This window comes from Lonchura striata, chromosome 4 (genome assembly GCF_050655825.1).
Source record: "Lonchura striata isolate lonStrDom1 chromosome 4, ASM5065582v1, whole genome shotgun sequence".
Taxonomy (NCBI): Eukaryota; Metazoa; Chordata; class Aves; order Passeriformes; family Estrildidae; genus Lonchura; species Lonchura striata.
Genome location: NC_140706.1, coordinates 11,825,956 through 11,838,710, shown reverse-complemented (window position 1 = coordinate 11,838,710; position 12,755 = coordinate 11,825,956). Strand labels below are relative to the sequence as shown.

General features: G+C 42.0%; 1 protein-coding gene across 1 annotated transcript; it reads right to left on the bottom strand.

Moving 5' to 3' along the window:
• Positions 1-106: 106 nt before the first annotated feature.
• GRPEL1 (GrpE like 1, mitochondrial) lies at positions 107-7,421 on the bottom strand. Its single transcript, XM_021550650.4, has 4 exons — positions 7,323-7,421; positions 6,296-6,464; positions 4,833-4,914; positions 107-2,356 (listed from the first exon to the last, which is right to left on the bottom strand). Exons 1-4 carry the CDS (start codon positions 7,391-7,393, stop codon positions 2,010-2,012), a joined length of 669 nt encoding a protein of 222 aa, XP_021406325.1. The 5' UTR covers positions 7,394-7,421; the 3' UTR covers positions 107-2,009.
• Positions 7,422-12,755: the final 5,334 nt, after the last annotated feature.

Here is a 12,755-nt window from a genome sequence, read left to right as displayed (position 1 = left end):
GCTGAACATTTAACAGGAGCTTGTGCTTAAGAACACCCCAAATTAAGTGATGTAGCCCAAAAATTATAGTTTGTGTGAAGCATTGGGAAACTCATTAACAAAATCATCTGCTGGGGAACAATGTGTCCCTTTAACTCTCTATTACAAAAACTTCTATACTAAGGACATTATTATTACATTTAGTTTAGATCCAGAGGGACTGAGGGGGACATAATGCATGACAATTCTTTAAAGGTATATAAAATAGAACCTGGTCCCTTTTTTTGAGATCAGTTATGAGAACAGGTTCTAATCAAAGTGCAACAAAACCATTTCTTCAATCATACTTCACACAACTACAGTGTGCTCTTAAACCCACAGGGAGGAAAGAGACTTCCAAATTCAACTTCAGTATATGAAATCCCCTTTTCTCCCAATTTATTTTTAAACTTGATCTTTGCATTTTTCCCCCTGTACTTGATTAGTTTAAAAAAACTGGCATTGTAGTTGTCTTCACACATCCAAAAATTATTCTCCTTCCTCTGCACAGTTGAAGCATTCTTTCACATAGTTGATAAAGAATGAATCCTTAAATATTATTAACATGACTAACCCTCAGTTTTATGCACTTAGGCTGTTCCTGGTTAACTGTTTAATTCCCATGACAACCCAGCATTGGGAAAAATGTCTTTAGGAATGAGTAATCACCTCTCACCATGAGTAGGTCCAGCATTCAGTAAGCTCCTGGCAACTCTGTATCTGAACCACAAAAAATATAATCAATACCTGATTTTAAGGTAAGAAGCTCCTTAATCCACAATAACCAGAAACGTAGTAAAAAATTCTTAAGTACTTACTTTTTACAGGACCTAATAACTTCCTAAGTTTGAAGATTCTGTCCTGTGTGTTAATATGAGCTTTCAGAATACAAGAGCATAGATCCTTTGTCAGTTGTGTAATTTGCCAGGTTCTACCCACTCCTATCCAGGTGACAAATCGTGTACTGTATTTTATCCTGATTCTGCAGGATTTGGAGCAGCAGGTGCAGTTAGACAGGGCAAGAGCTGCATGGAGAAAAATTCTGGTGCAACCTAATATCCAAGCTGAGTACATGTAAGAAATAAAGAAAATGAAACTAAGTTCACACTTTTGTTTGAGCCACTTACATGCAGTTATTTATGTAACTCTAAAAGAAATCATATACCAAACTCTCAGCAACTCACTTCTTTGGGTGTTCTGGCTCTCATCAGGATTGTAACTACAGTTTGCGTAACAAACTGATTGCAAAGCTGGAAGTTATAAGACTATAAAAATTGTTTAAACCAATTTATATAACATTAAATTAAAAATCCAGAGATAGGATAAATTCCATTGGTTCTTCAATGCCATACAAATATTAGATGGTTTTCTTGATTCAATGTCAGTACAGGACAAAAAGGTTGAACAGTTACAAAAGATATCTAATCTCCACTGCTATTTATTTACAGTTCAGAATTCACACGGGTTTCAGTTTCATTTGTTGAGATTATTTTTGAATAGACAAAACAGGCCATTTATCGCATCAGTGTGTAAAAGCTGATGGGTGCTTGCAGAAGGTAGGTTATTTGTACTACACCACCCACTTCTGCAATGTGAGATTTTACAAAGCCAAAGGAAGTGTTTGAACCACTATCTGCATTTTAAATCTACACACGGTGATAAACTTCAAATTGCACCATTCTAGTGAGCATCTCATTCTTTTCAATTTAATTCACCGTCTCAGGAGCAATAGTTGTAAAAAACATTGTCTAATCTAAAGCATTAGAGGGCTTAATGGCTCATGTAGTTCACACTGAAGAAGAGCTTATGGAACAGTGATGTGGAAGGCCACTAAGCAGGAGATTTTCATCGGTTACTTCATTTTCACTGGGAGACCTCAACCAACTCATTTAAACCTCTCGGGGCAGAGGAACAAGGGAAGCACGGTGTGAGAGGAAAACCATCCAGCTGTTTAATAGTTGTATGGCATTTGGAACTCTCAGCTTGAGCAGCTAAGCGTCCTTCACAACCCCCACCAGGGCGGGCCGCAGCGTGCGCCCGTGCAGCTTGTAGCCGATCTTGGAAACCAGCGCGATGGTGCCGGGCTCCTGCCCCTCCACGGCCGTGTGGAACAGCGCTTCGTGCTCGTAGGGGTCGAACTTGGCTCCGACAGGGTTCAGTCTGAGCAGGCCATGCTTTTTAAACACTTTCTGAATCTGCATTTCTGTCATGACAAGACCTTCGTATAAGCTCTTCAAGTGAGGATTTTCATCTTTAATTTCTTCTTTTGGTACGCTTTCTGTTGCTTTCTCCAAAATGTCTGCAACTTCTAGTAAGTCCTTACAGAAGCTCTGGATCCCTGAAAATGTATAGAGTAGAAGAGAATGGGATTAGTCCACTGAGGGAAACAAATGTTAAAAACCCCCGACCTCACAACCCCAAAAGCTACAGCAATAATTTGCACTCTTTGGCTTTTAAGAATGTATGTTATACTGTAATCATTTGGAATAAAATATTCTTTCCAGTTTTGGATAAGAATAAAGAACTATTACAGATAACTTGAAATCCACACCATCTCCTCTACTTCTATGGAGGAAAAAAAAGTGATTTCAACTCAGATCAGAGTTAAGTTAGGCTAATGACCTAACAATAACAAAATTCTTACCAAAGTTACCAAAACCTTCAGATGGCTTCAAGTAGTTTCCTCATGTCTCTCTCGTCACCTAACATTCAAAGCATTACATTGCCCTAGTCCTACCCTTTAATCTGATGTCATAAAAAAATTTACAGAAGAGAAAGTATGTAATCAGACTGATGATTTCAAGACATAAACAAGGATTCTTCCTTGAATGAAAATAATTTGCACCTCTCCCTCCCACTACAAACCTCTTTTTACAAAATCGGCAGCTGTGCTTTGCAAATACTGAGCAATTTCCAAATTAATCACAGTCCTTGTCCTGAAGCTGTTCTCTGGCTCACACTAAGAGAATCTGGATGACTCTCACTTAAGGCATTAGCAATCGAGAAAAAATTAAAACAGTTCAATAAATTAACACATTTCTATATAGAGGTAAGCAAAGGACAAACAACACTGGGTTTTTTTGGTTTGTTTTTTTTTTTTGTTAAGCTGGAGTTAGCCTTTTTAATTCTAGCTCACATCCTGGATGGTTTTTAATTTCCTTACCAAGAAGTGATATGACTATTACCGGAGGCCACATCTTTGGTTTAAACAAAAACACCCCACAACTTTAGAAGCACCTTGCAAGATCTGTGGGGGTCAGGAAGTTCTCAGGAAAGGGTCTCTCTAACTGCACAACTCTGTAGAGACTCAAGCTCTTTACAGAACAGTAACTAACAGTGTCCAAATAGTTCCAAAAATCTGAAAATAACATAACAGTTTTAAACTAAAAACTAGAGCTGTAGTTGGGGCTGAACTGTACCAAATATAGATAAATAAACTGCCCAGTTATCTGGATCAAACCAAATAACCAAACTATTCAGAAAGTGGTTTGGTTCAGTTTTTTATTGTGTACGTTCTATTTGCAAATATCTGTGACTGCAACTCAGAATTTATGCAAGTCTCAGAAAGGAGTTTCTCTTTTTTCAACAGAACAAGCAGTCATGCACAAGCAATAAAATGTACAGATTATATGTTATCTAATTTTCAAGATAAATTAATTTCCATTGTAGCACCTCTGAGCTTAGACATGACTCCAAGTCCTTTGCAGAAAGTAGAACATTAGTGAAACAATGCTTACTGCAAATCAACATCAGGATGGAGCACTCAAACATCCATGAAAAAGAATGCAAGAGTACTATGTACTTTTCTTACAGTACACATTAACTGAAGACCCTGTTCTCAGAAACTAGAATACTGAGAATTAAACTATGCAGCTCTGTATGGTGGACAGTGAAAAAGAGCAACTCATTTTTCGAGGCAGAATGGCAGTCAAACACCAGGATAAAACAGCACTCTGCTGCTGCAGCATCTACACACAGTTTCTGTTTTACAGATTTGTGTTGCAAATGTCAAAAAGCTAAATCAGATGCTACTAGCCTGGCTCTTGAAGGAAGATGTGCTTCTAGCACTTCTCATAGCCAGTGATTGTGCTTTTCTAGCACTGAAAAGAATCCAATCATTCAGAGGTATTACTTCTATTTGAAAGGTATCGTCTTCAACAGAACAGTTATTCAACTGTAAAAGACTAAAAAAAATCTCAGAAAAGTATCCCAAAATCAAAAAAGAACCAAATTCAAAACAAACACTAAGAACAAAAAACAACAACAAAACCCCCCAAAACTACAAAACTCCCAACCAACCAAGAAACCAAAGCAAAAAATCTCAACCAACCCCAAAAAACCAACCAACCCCACAAAAAAAGTCCCCAAAAACTAAATAGCTCCCTCCCCCAAAAAAACCAAACTAAAACAAAAATAAAAACAAAACAGCCAGAAACCCAAACCAGAACCAATATTTCATGTTCTTGCTTAGATCTGAGACCAAAATACGTGAAAAAGACAAACTTCAGGCTGCAAAACTTACTAAAAAAATATCTATGAATTCATTGTAGGAAACCAGATACCAAATTTAGAGAAAATGTCAGCTGTTGACTTCAGCAGTTTAAGTCTTGCCCTTGGCTAGGGAGATGGTCACAATTCTGATGCAAGTTGAGGAACTGTTCAAACCGCTCTGCCGCAAATGCATTATTTAAGTGAGTAGTCAGAATCACTGGGAAGTACAACTTGTCAATACTGCAAGGCCAGTCAGCTCCACTTTTCCAGGATCTGCATTTCCTGGGTCTTACTGAGCAAACACCAGAGGAGCCTCCACTGACCGTATAACTTTGCCTCTTCTACCAGTTTCTGGCTTCTTTGCCTCACGTTTTCTGCATCTGCCAAGGCACGCTTGTACTTCTCCTAAAGAAGAAAAATCAGTAACAGAAATTATTCCTCCTAGTCAGGCAGCTGACAATAATTCAGCATATTCAGTATAAAATAGCATTTTAAACAGTTTTATACCCTAAATCTATCATTTAGGGTAATCTGAAATTATCACACCACCCCTCCTACCAAGAGAAAAGCTTGCTTCACTTCACAACGTCAGAAATGAGGGAAAGGAAATCAGATGGTTTTCCAAACTCTTAATACTTTTCAACAGATTAGCTGGAAAAAAAATTTCACTCTATAGATATATAATGTTCTATGAATCCAGTATTTCTGCTTTTTCTGCTATGTGCTTCCAGAAATCCTTTATCAGACATGAGGTACACTAACACTACAGCAAATCAGAGTCAACCCAGCCATGACTTTCAAACCATCTCTTCCCACTCCATGCATAACACAGAGTGCCTTCCAGTTTTCTCAGCCCTTACAAATCAGGAAGCCTAACTCCTCTGTTGTTTAGGCCAAGTTTTGGTCTATTCCTAGAAATGTGGCCATTTACTAGCAGATGTACTACAATGTGAAATATAATAAAATTAATAAAATAAAAATTCACACTGAGTGCTTTACCAACTAACTCCAAATGGCTTCCACCCTGAATATGCTTGAGCTTTGTATGCCAGTGGAGAATCTCAAAACAGAATAAAAACAGTCAACAAGCTGCCTGAAGAGCTGCATTAAGCAACCAACAGCAAACAAAAATATTAAATAATACCTAAAACCTTTCCTGTAGAGCTTTGGCTTTGGGAAGGGCAACAGAAAGCAAACTCAATCCACATATGATCCACAGATGTTGGTTCTATAGAAGGTTCTGGGCTACCTCTTGAAGTCCCAAATATCAGAAAGACATTTTACATAAAGCACTCATTAATATCTCCCAGGGCATCCTTCAGCTGCTGGAGTTGTGCCCAGGAGAGAAAACAAGATACACAAGGCCACACAGAAGGAATGTGACGCTTCAGCCTTGAGCCTGAAGGGCTCTCCAACAGAAAAGGTTTGAAACTTTCTAACTATGGCCTAAGTACACTATTGTACAAAAGCTAAGCACCATTAACTCTGACCTTTGGCAAGTCAGCAGCTGTTTCCATGAAGTCTACTGTTAACACACACAAATGCACACACCAGAGACACAGCAACACCCTTCCATGGCTCCCAGAAATTACTTCTCCACTGAGCAAAACCTATGTGAAAATCAGTAACAAATTTTCTAGCTGGAAGATGTCCAATTCCATCCAGAAACTGGAAAGAAATTAAAATCTTAATTCTGAACCAGGGATGCATCCCACATCTTGTAGCACATGTACTCTTAAGTTCAAAGAAATTATCAAATTGTGGATTTTATACAGGAATCACTTACAGTAACTTCTTTTAGTTGTTCTTCCAGTTTGGCCTTTTCTTCAGCTAGCAGTTTTTCAGCAGAGCTGGGTTCCACCTTCTGTTCATTTTGGCTCTGACTCTGGTCATCTTCCAAGTTCTGGCCAGTATTTTTCTGCTGTGTTGCTACACAAAGCAGTCGTGGAGATGTTCTAGGGCAAAAAGATGGACATTATTATTCTGTTGCTTATTTTGTAAGATATCAGCATTTTCTAGATATAAAGGACTCTTTAATGCATAACATCCACAAAATTCTCACATCAAAGCACGAATTCATACAATTCTAAGCCTGTGAATACTGCGTGCAGAGCCCTGCGTCAGAAGCAGCAGATCTCCGACCATTTAAACTGCAGCAGTAAATAACCTGATGCAAGATATCAGCTTTTAAGCGCAGTGTAAACTACATTCAGTTTACAGCCACAGAACTTTAAAGGGGAGTGAGTAGGCGTTTTTAGCCCTGTGCTCTAGCAAGAAACAAATTCCGTGATGCAATCGCCGGCAACAGCCTCCCTAAAAGCACAGGCGCAGCCCAGCGCCTGGCCGCTGGAGCGGCTGCCCCGGGCCGCCCGTCCCGGCGCACGGCGAGCACGGCGGCGGGCGCGGGGGTGCCGCCCGAACAGCGATCTCCGTCCCTGCCCGGCTGCCGAGGCCGAGCCAGCCCTGACGGGGCTGCGGGACCAGCGCCGCGCTCACTCGGGGCTCGTATCCCCGCCCGCCGAGCGACACCGCGGGCCTGGAGCCTGCTGCTCCCCGCAGCGCCGGGCCCAGCCGGGCCGCTGTCCCGGAGAAGGGCGCGGGAGCGCGGCGAGGAGCGGCGGGGGCCGGGGGGCGGCCCCGGCCCGTCCCGGCTGTCGGACGGGGCTCGCCAGGGCTCGGGACCCCAGCGCGGCGGGACCGAGCCCCACTCTCCTCCCGGCCCGGCGTGAGCGCGGCCCCGGCCACAATGCCCGGTGTCGGGCGAGCGGCGCGGCGCGACCCCCTCACCTCAGACCTCAGCGCGACCCCCTCACCTCAGCGCGACGCTCAGCAGCGGGAGGCGCGGGCGCAGCGCACCCCGCACGCACTGGGCCACAGCCGCCATGGCGCCTTCCTGCCCGCCGGCCGCCTCCGCCCGCCCCCCGAGCCCCGCCAATCAGCGAGCGGGCGGGCCGGGAGTGACGCGGACGGGAGCCAATCAGCAGCGCGGCCGCGCCGCCCCGGCCGAACACGCGGCTGTTCCGGGGCGCGGCGGAGCGCCCAGAGGGGCGCGCGCGCCTCGCCCCACCGTGACGCGCGGCGGGCGGGGCCGCCATTTTGTCTGGTGGCGGGCCGGAGCGGGTCGCTGTGCTGTGGGTGTCGCTCCTATCTCAGCTGTGATTGGAAAAGTTTGAAGATTTTTAGCTCATTTTAATTGCTGGATAACCCCGTTACCAATAACACCTTGTAGCACCCGTCAGCAATTCGCACATCTCCACACGGAGGTTTCCACTCACACGCGCTCGCTGTAACTGTTGTGTATACTCTTGCTGGACAGTCTTTTCATTTAATGAAATCTTAAGCTTTCATTAAATGGGATAATGTTGCTAATCTACTAGTTCCAGCTTTGGCCGCCTGCTTGTGCAAGCTGTTTGTGCAAGTGTCCTGTGTAACTGGAGGCTATGGGAGCCCTGCTCCGTGATGCTGGGATAGCTGAACTCGGGCAGTTCCTCAGTTGCTTTGTCAATATCCTTTTAAAGGGGAGGGGGGAAAAATCAGGGTCACATATGTATTGTAGAGCTGTGAGGCTGAGTGTAGATTATGCACAGATGCCTAACACCAGCTGTTAGCCTGGTTCCTGCCTGCATTTGCGCACTCTCCAAATGAAATCTGAATGACAAAGACGCAAAATCCATAATGCAAATTTAGTAGATGTTATATTCAAATGAAAAACTGCATACTGAAAAAGAAGGTGTAGAAGACGTTTTTGGCTTGCTGCATGAGAATCCCATGGGACCTTGCTCAGTACAGTGGAACTTTGCGGGAGCGCACCAGGGCTCTGACGTGGCCTTTACTCAGCAGATGGGTTTGCCTGGGTTGGGCTGTGCACAGCCTACGTGGAAAGCAGGATAAACGGTACAGGTCAGTGGCCTCACACCATGGCAAGTTTAGATCCCACTGCGTTGGAACTCATCCCTGTACAAGCCACCAGTTGTCAGCATCAGTGCTTGGCACCAATCGACAGTGGATGGGAACTGACTGTCACTGCTAGTTTATTCTCTTACTGTAAGACTTTCATATCTTCTCCCTGTGAGTTCTCACTGGCATCTCCTCACAGCACTGACTCCTTTTCGCTTTCTTCCACATAGCTGGCTGACTTCTACCTGTCCCTATCATGACCACCTAACCCTTTCTGTCCCTAGTAGCACATATTAACCCTTCCTGTCCCTATCATGAACACCTGACCCTTGCTACTCACAGCAGCACAGCCAACCAACTCCAATTCTCTCTGCCAGCTGACCCACTCTTTTATAACACCCATCCTTATGGGACTATCTTTATTGGACACAACTGTGACCTATTAAAGGCAAGTCTGTTCCTACTCTGTGGTAATTAGTACAGCTGCAACTCCTCAGGGGTAAGATTGCCTTCAGCACTATTTCTATCCTCCTGCAATCCATCCACCTGCACCACTGAGCCTTATTTTGCTGATGGCTGTTCTGTGATGTGACACTGGTACATTCCTGTGGCTTGCCTGTGCAGAACACAGCCAAGAGTGTGCCATCTCCTGTCTACATGGAGTGAGTGGTGGTAGGTATCTGCTTTCCAGAAAGTTGATGAGCCACAAATTTCAAGCTTTATCCTCAGAAATACTGAAAGAAATAATTGAAGGAATTTGTTAAGATAATGGTGAGAATGAATAAGAGAGAGCAAGGAGAAAACAAAGAACGTAAAGGATGATATCCACAGAAAGCCATGAAGAAATGAAACAGAGAAGGCAATTGGATCTGTAGGTCTGTTGTTTTTGAAATATTTCCTGTAAAGATTGTTCTTTACAAAACCTAGACAAGTAGTATGTCTGTTTCAAATTTCTTGTCAGTTGTTCCCCCCCAATCTTTGGATGTAGATTCCTGTTTCAGCTTGTCTCCATTTCTTTGCTGCCCACACCTTTGGAAGTTGTGCTTGATTAATGATCGATCACAAAATCACAGAATTTATAACAAAAGGTTGAGAAGAATCCACTGCCAACATATCTCAATAACTGAGGATATATATTAGACTTTATATATCTGGAACAATTTCCTTCTTGTATTAGAAGCCATTTACCCCAGATGACATTTTACTGGCCTTCTGCAAGTAACCTTTCAAGATAAGGGACAGTGAAAATGCATTTTGTTGTGAGTTGTGCAAGTTAAACAGCTGCCATGAAAAACCTGCAGCTGGCTTAGATGCTGACGGGTCAAGACTAAACAACATCTGCAGCTTCAGAAGGAGAACATGCAATGAGCTTGAACATACTGGAGCTTGTTTGCATCGTGGATGATGTTGGCTGTAAGTACTATCCCACTCAAGACTTTTTCATGTCTTGTTTTTTACTCAGGCTATTGCAGGTTGTTCTGGATTTATTGCAGGGTCAGCTCAGGAGCTGGGTGTTTTTAAACTCAGCTATTGAGTGTTCAGGCACTGTTGCTGGACCTGGTTGGCTGTCACAGTGTTCAGGAACAAGCACAGTTTTTTCTCATCCAGTCTTCTCCCTATAAAATGATGTTTAGTTCTTCACACAAATGCTGAGTTTGAATATGAATTGAGGAAAACTAGCATGTATTCTGCTAAACAGTCAGCCATCATCCCTGCAGAGGTCATTCACTTAAGATTTGAACTCAATGATTCTTGTGGGTCCCTTCATACTCGGAACATTCTGTGATTCTATGAACCAGCTGCTATTTTTCAGCTTGTGGTTTGAAAGTGATTCTAACCTCTAATTTCTCTGAGCTAGTGATAGAATGAAATAGTCAGGATAACATTCCCATTTCCTCTAGTGATTAACTTTGTGGTCTTGGGCAGTTACTTAACCTCATTTCTACATTTCTACAACTACAATTAAGGGCAGTAATCTTTCAGTACCTTACAAGAAAGTTGTGTAGTGAGCAGTAGGGAGTCTCTGTGATAATTTGAAAATTCAGAATATCAATTGAATAAGTCTCTTATTATTAATATTGCACTTGCGGTAAAAAAAAAAAAAACCCTAATTCTTCAAGATGAACAATGCCACAAGTGTAAGATCTGTGCTTGAAAACATAAATGAAAAATTAAGGCATATGTATTTCTCTAAAAAAAACCCCTAAACCTTGTTCAGAGACCTAATGCTAAGAGGAAGTTTCTTGATATTCAAGCAGCAAAGAGAATGTCATTACAATTGTGTTTCAAATATTAACTTTATTATTAATGTTTTGAGGGCAAAAGAATAGGCTATGGTATCTTTTCCAATCAAATGTTATACCCCAGCCAGAACCAAATATTGAGCTGTGGTGGGAGCAAACTTGGGTTGGGGGTGGAACCACCAAAAATATCTGTGTAAATATTCTAGCAGTGACCTTTCAGGCCAGTAACCAGGAAATACCTAAATCAAATTTAAAAAAAAAAATTAATGTAGCTGTAAGACTTACTGAACTATATAGCAGTGAAGACAAACATTAGTACCTCTGCCCTTTAGAAAAGATCACAGATCAGACCACACAGACACAGTGTTCCATAGTCCACCCTGGGAAGATGCCTAGTGGCAAATTAAGGGACTGATCCTTGTGTATAAAATAATAGCAACTTTTCTTTTGTAAGGGTTATCAGGACTGAGGATCTGATACTCCATGGGTCCATTTCAGACAGAGGACAATAAAGATTAAATCATTACTTGAATTCAGAAGCTTTTAATCCTGAAATGCAGGTTGGGATGTGTATGTGTAGGGAGACAACCTTATTTGCTTTTAATTAGAGCAGTACTAAAATAGTATATCTATACATTCAGAATTTATCATTTTTAATATAAACATTTTAAGAAAACTCTCCCAAGAGTGAATGAATTCTGCCTGGTTTCTCCTTAGGCTGAAAATATGGAATAATACATCTTGCTCTGATTATAAAAAGTACTTTTGAGTTCCCATAGCCTTTTGCTAACAAGTTTGAAGGGTGTATTTTGTAACCATCTTGTTGCCTGGAGAATGTTGTGCTGTGTTGGAAAGCTAATAGCTATAGCCAGAGGGCCCTGAAGCGTGCTAATTAGAGCAATTTAGAATAATAAAAGTTCTGTTCCTGGGAGGACACTGAAGTGTTCCTTCCCCAAAGCAGCATGCCACAATTTCAGAGACAATTTATTGTAATATAATGCATAAGTCATCTGGTGTCCCAAGGATTTTTGAATCTGGCTATCTATTACAGTTCTCTTAGCCCTCATATTATTGTGGACACTTGTGTATGCCTCGTGTGGCATTCCTGGAGATATAAAAATTGAAAAACTCTGTCAATCAGGCATTGTCTATCTTTATTTAGTTACCAGTCAGAACCAAGCTGTTCAAATGCACAGAAACAATTTACTGTCATGCTGATGTGGCTTTCCACCTTGAGACAAAATTATCGAGTATTGAGAGAAGAGTTGTCAAATCTGTGTTGGCTTTTCTTAAGATTTTTTTTCATAAAAATCAATTGTTACCTCTCAGTTTACCAGAACAATTGGATAGAAGGGGACATCAGTTCTCTGGTCACATTCAGATTTGCCAAGAAGACAGCAGTTGTTGGTCTCTATTTTTTCACACAGGCTAACAATGAAATGGTACTTTGACATTCAGATCTACGTTTTCCCCTCTTAATTTTTCTTTAAGGTTTGATGAATTAGTTGCTGTGGGCTTGTTTCTGCTGCACTTGTGTACAAGTGATTTGTATTAGTCAGAGCGAGGGCTGTACAGTGAAGGATTGCCAGGCCAGATGCTGGCAAATAGGCTGCCAGCAGCACCATGAAAGCCTGGGGTGGCTATTTACTGCTCAGGTGTGACTTTCTCCTTTGCTTATGATGTATTTTTTGTGATGATTGACAGGGTATTGAACAGCAGGGTTGGCTGGGGCAGTGCACAGAGCTCTGTTTCATCACAATGTTTTAGGGCTTAGAATCCCAGTGCAGTCCCACAGACTATTCTTTGAGCTCCCAGATGGTTGACAGAAGGGCAATGCTCATTCTGCTGATGTTGTGCAATGGTTTTGAAAAGCTATGAATGAAAGAAGTATAAAGCAAGACTTAAAGAATATTATCTTCTGCTTTTATTCAACTCTAGAAAGCAGCAAGAGCTTTTAATTAATGAGGGGGTGACTAATTAATCAGAGGTCCCACTCCTGTGGGACCACTGCTGTGCTCCATTTAATCCTAATCTGGCTAGATGGATCTGATCAGAGTGGGGACAAGGAGTTCAGCTAAAAATAGCTATAGTGGGAGGGGGAAAAAA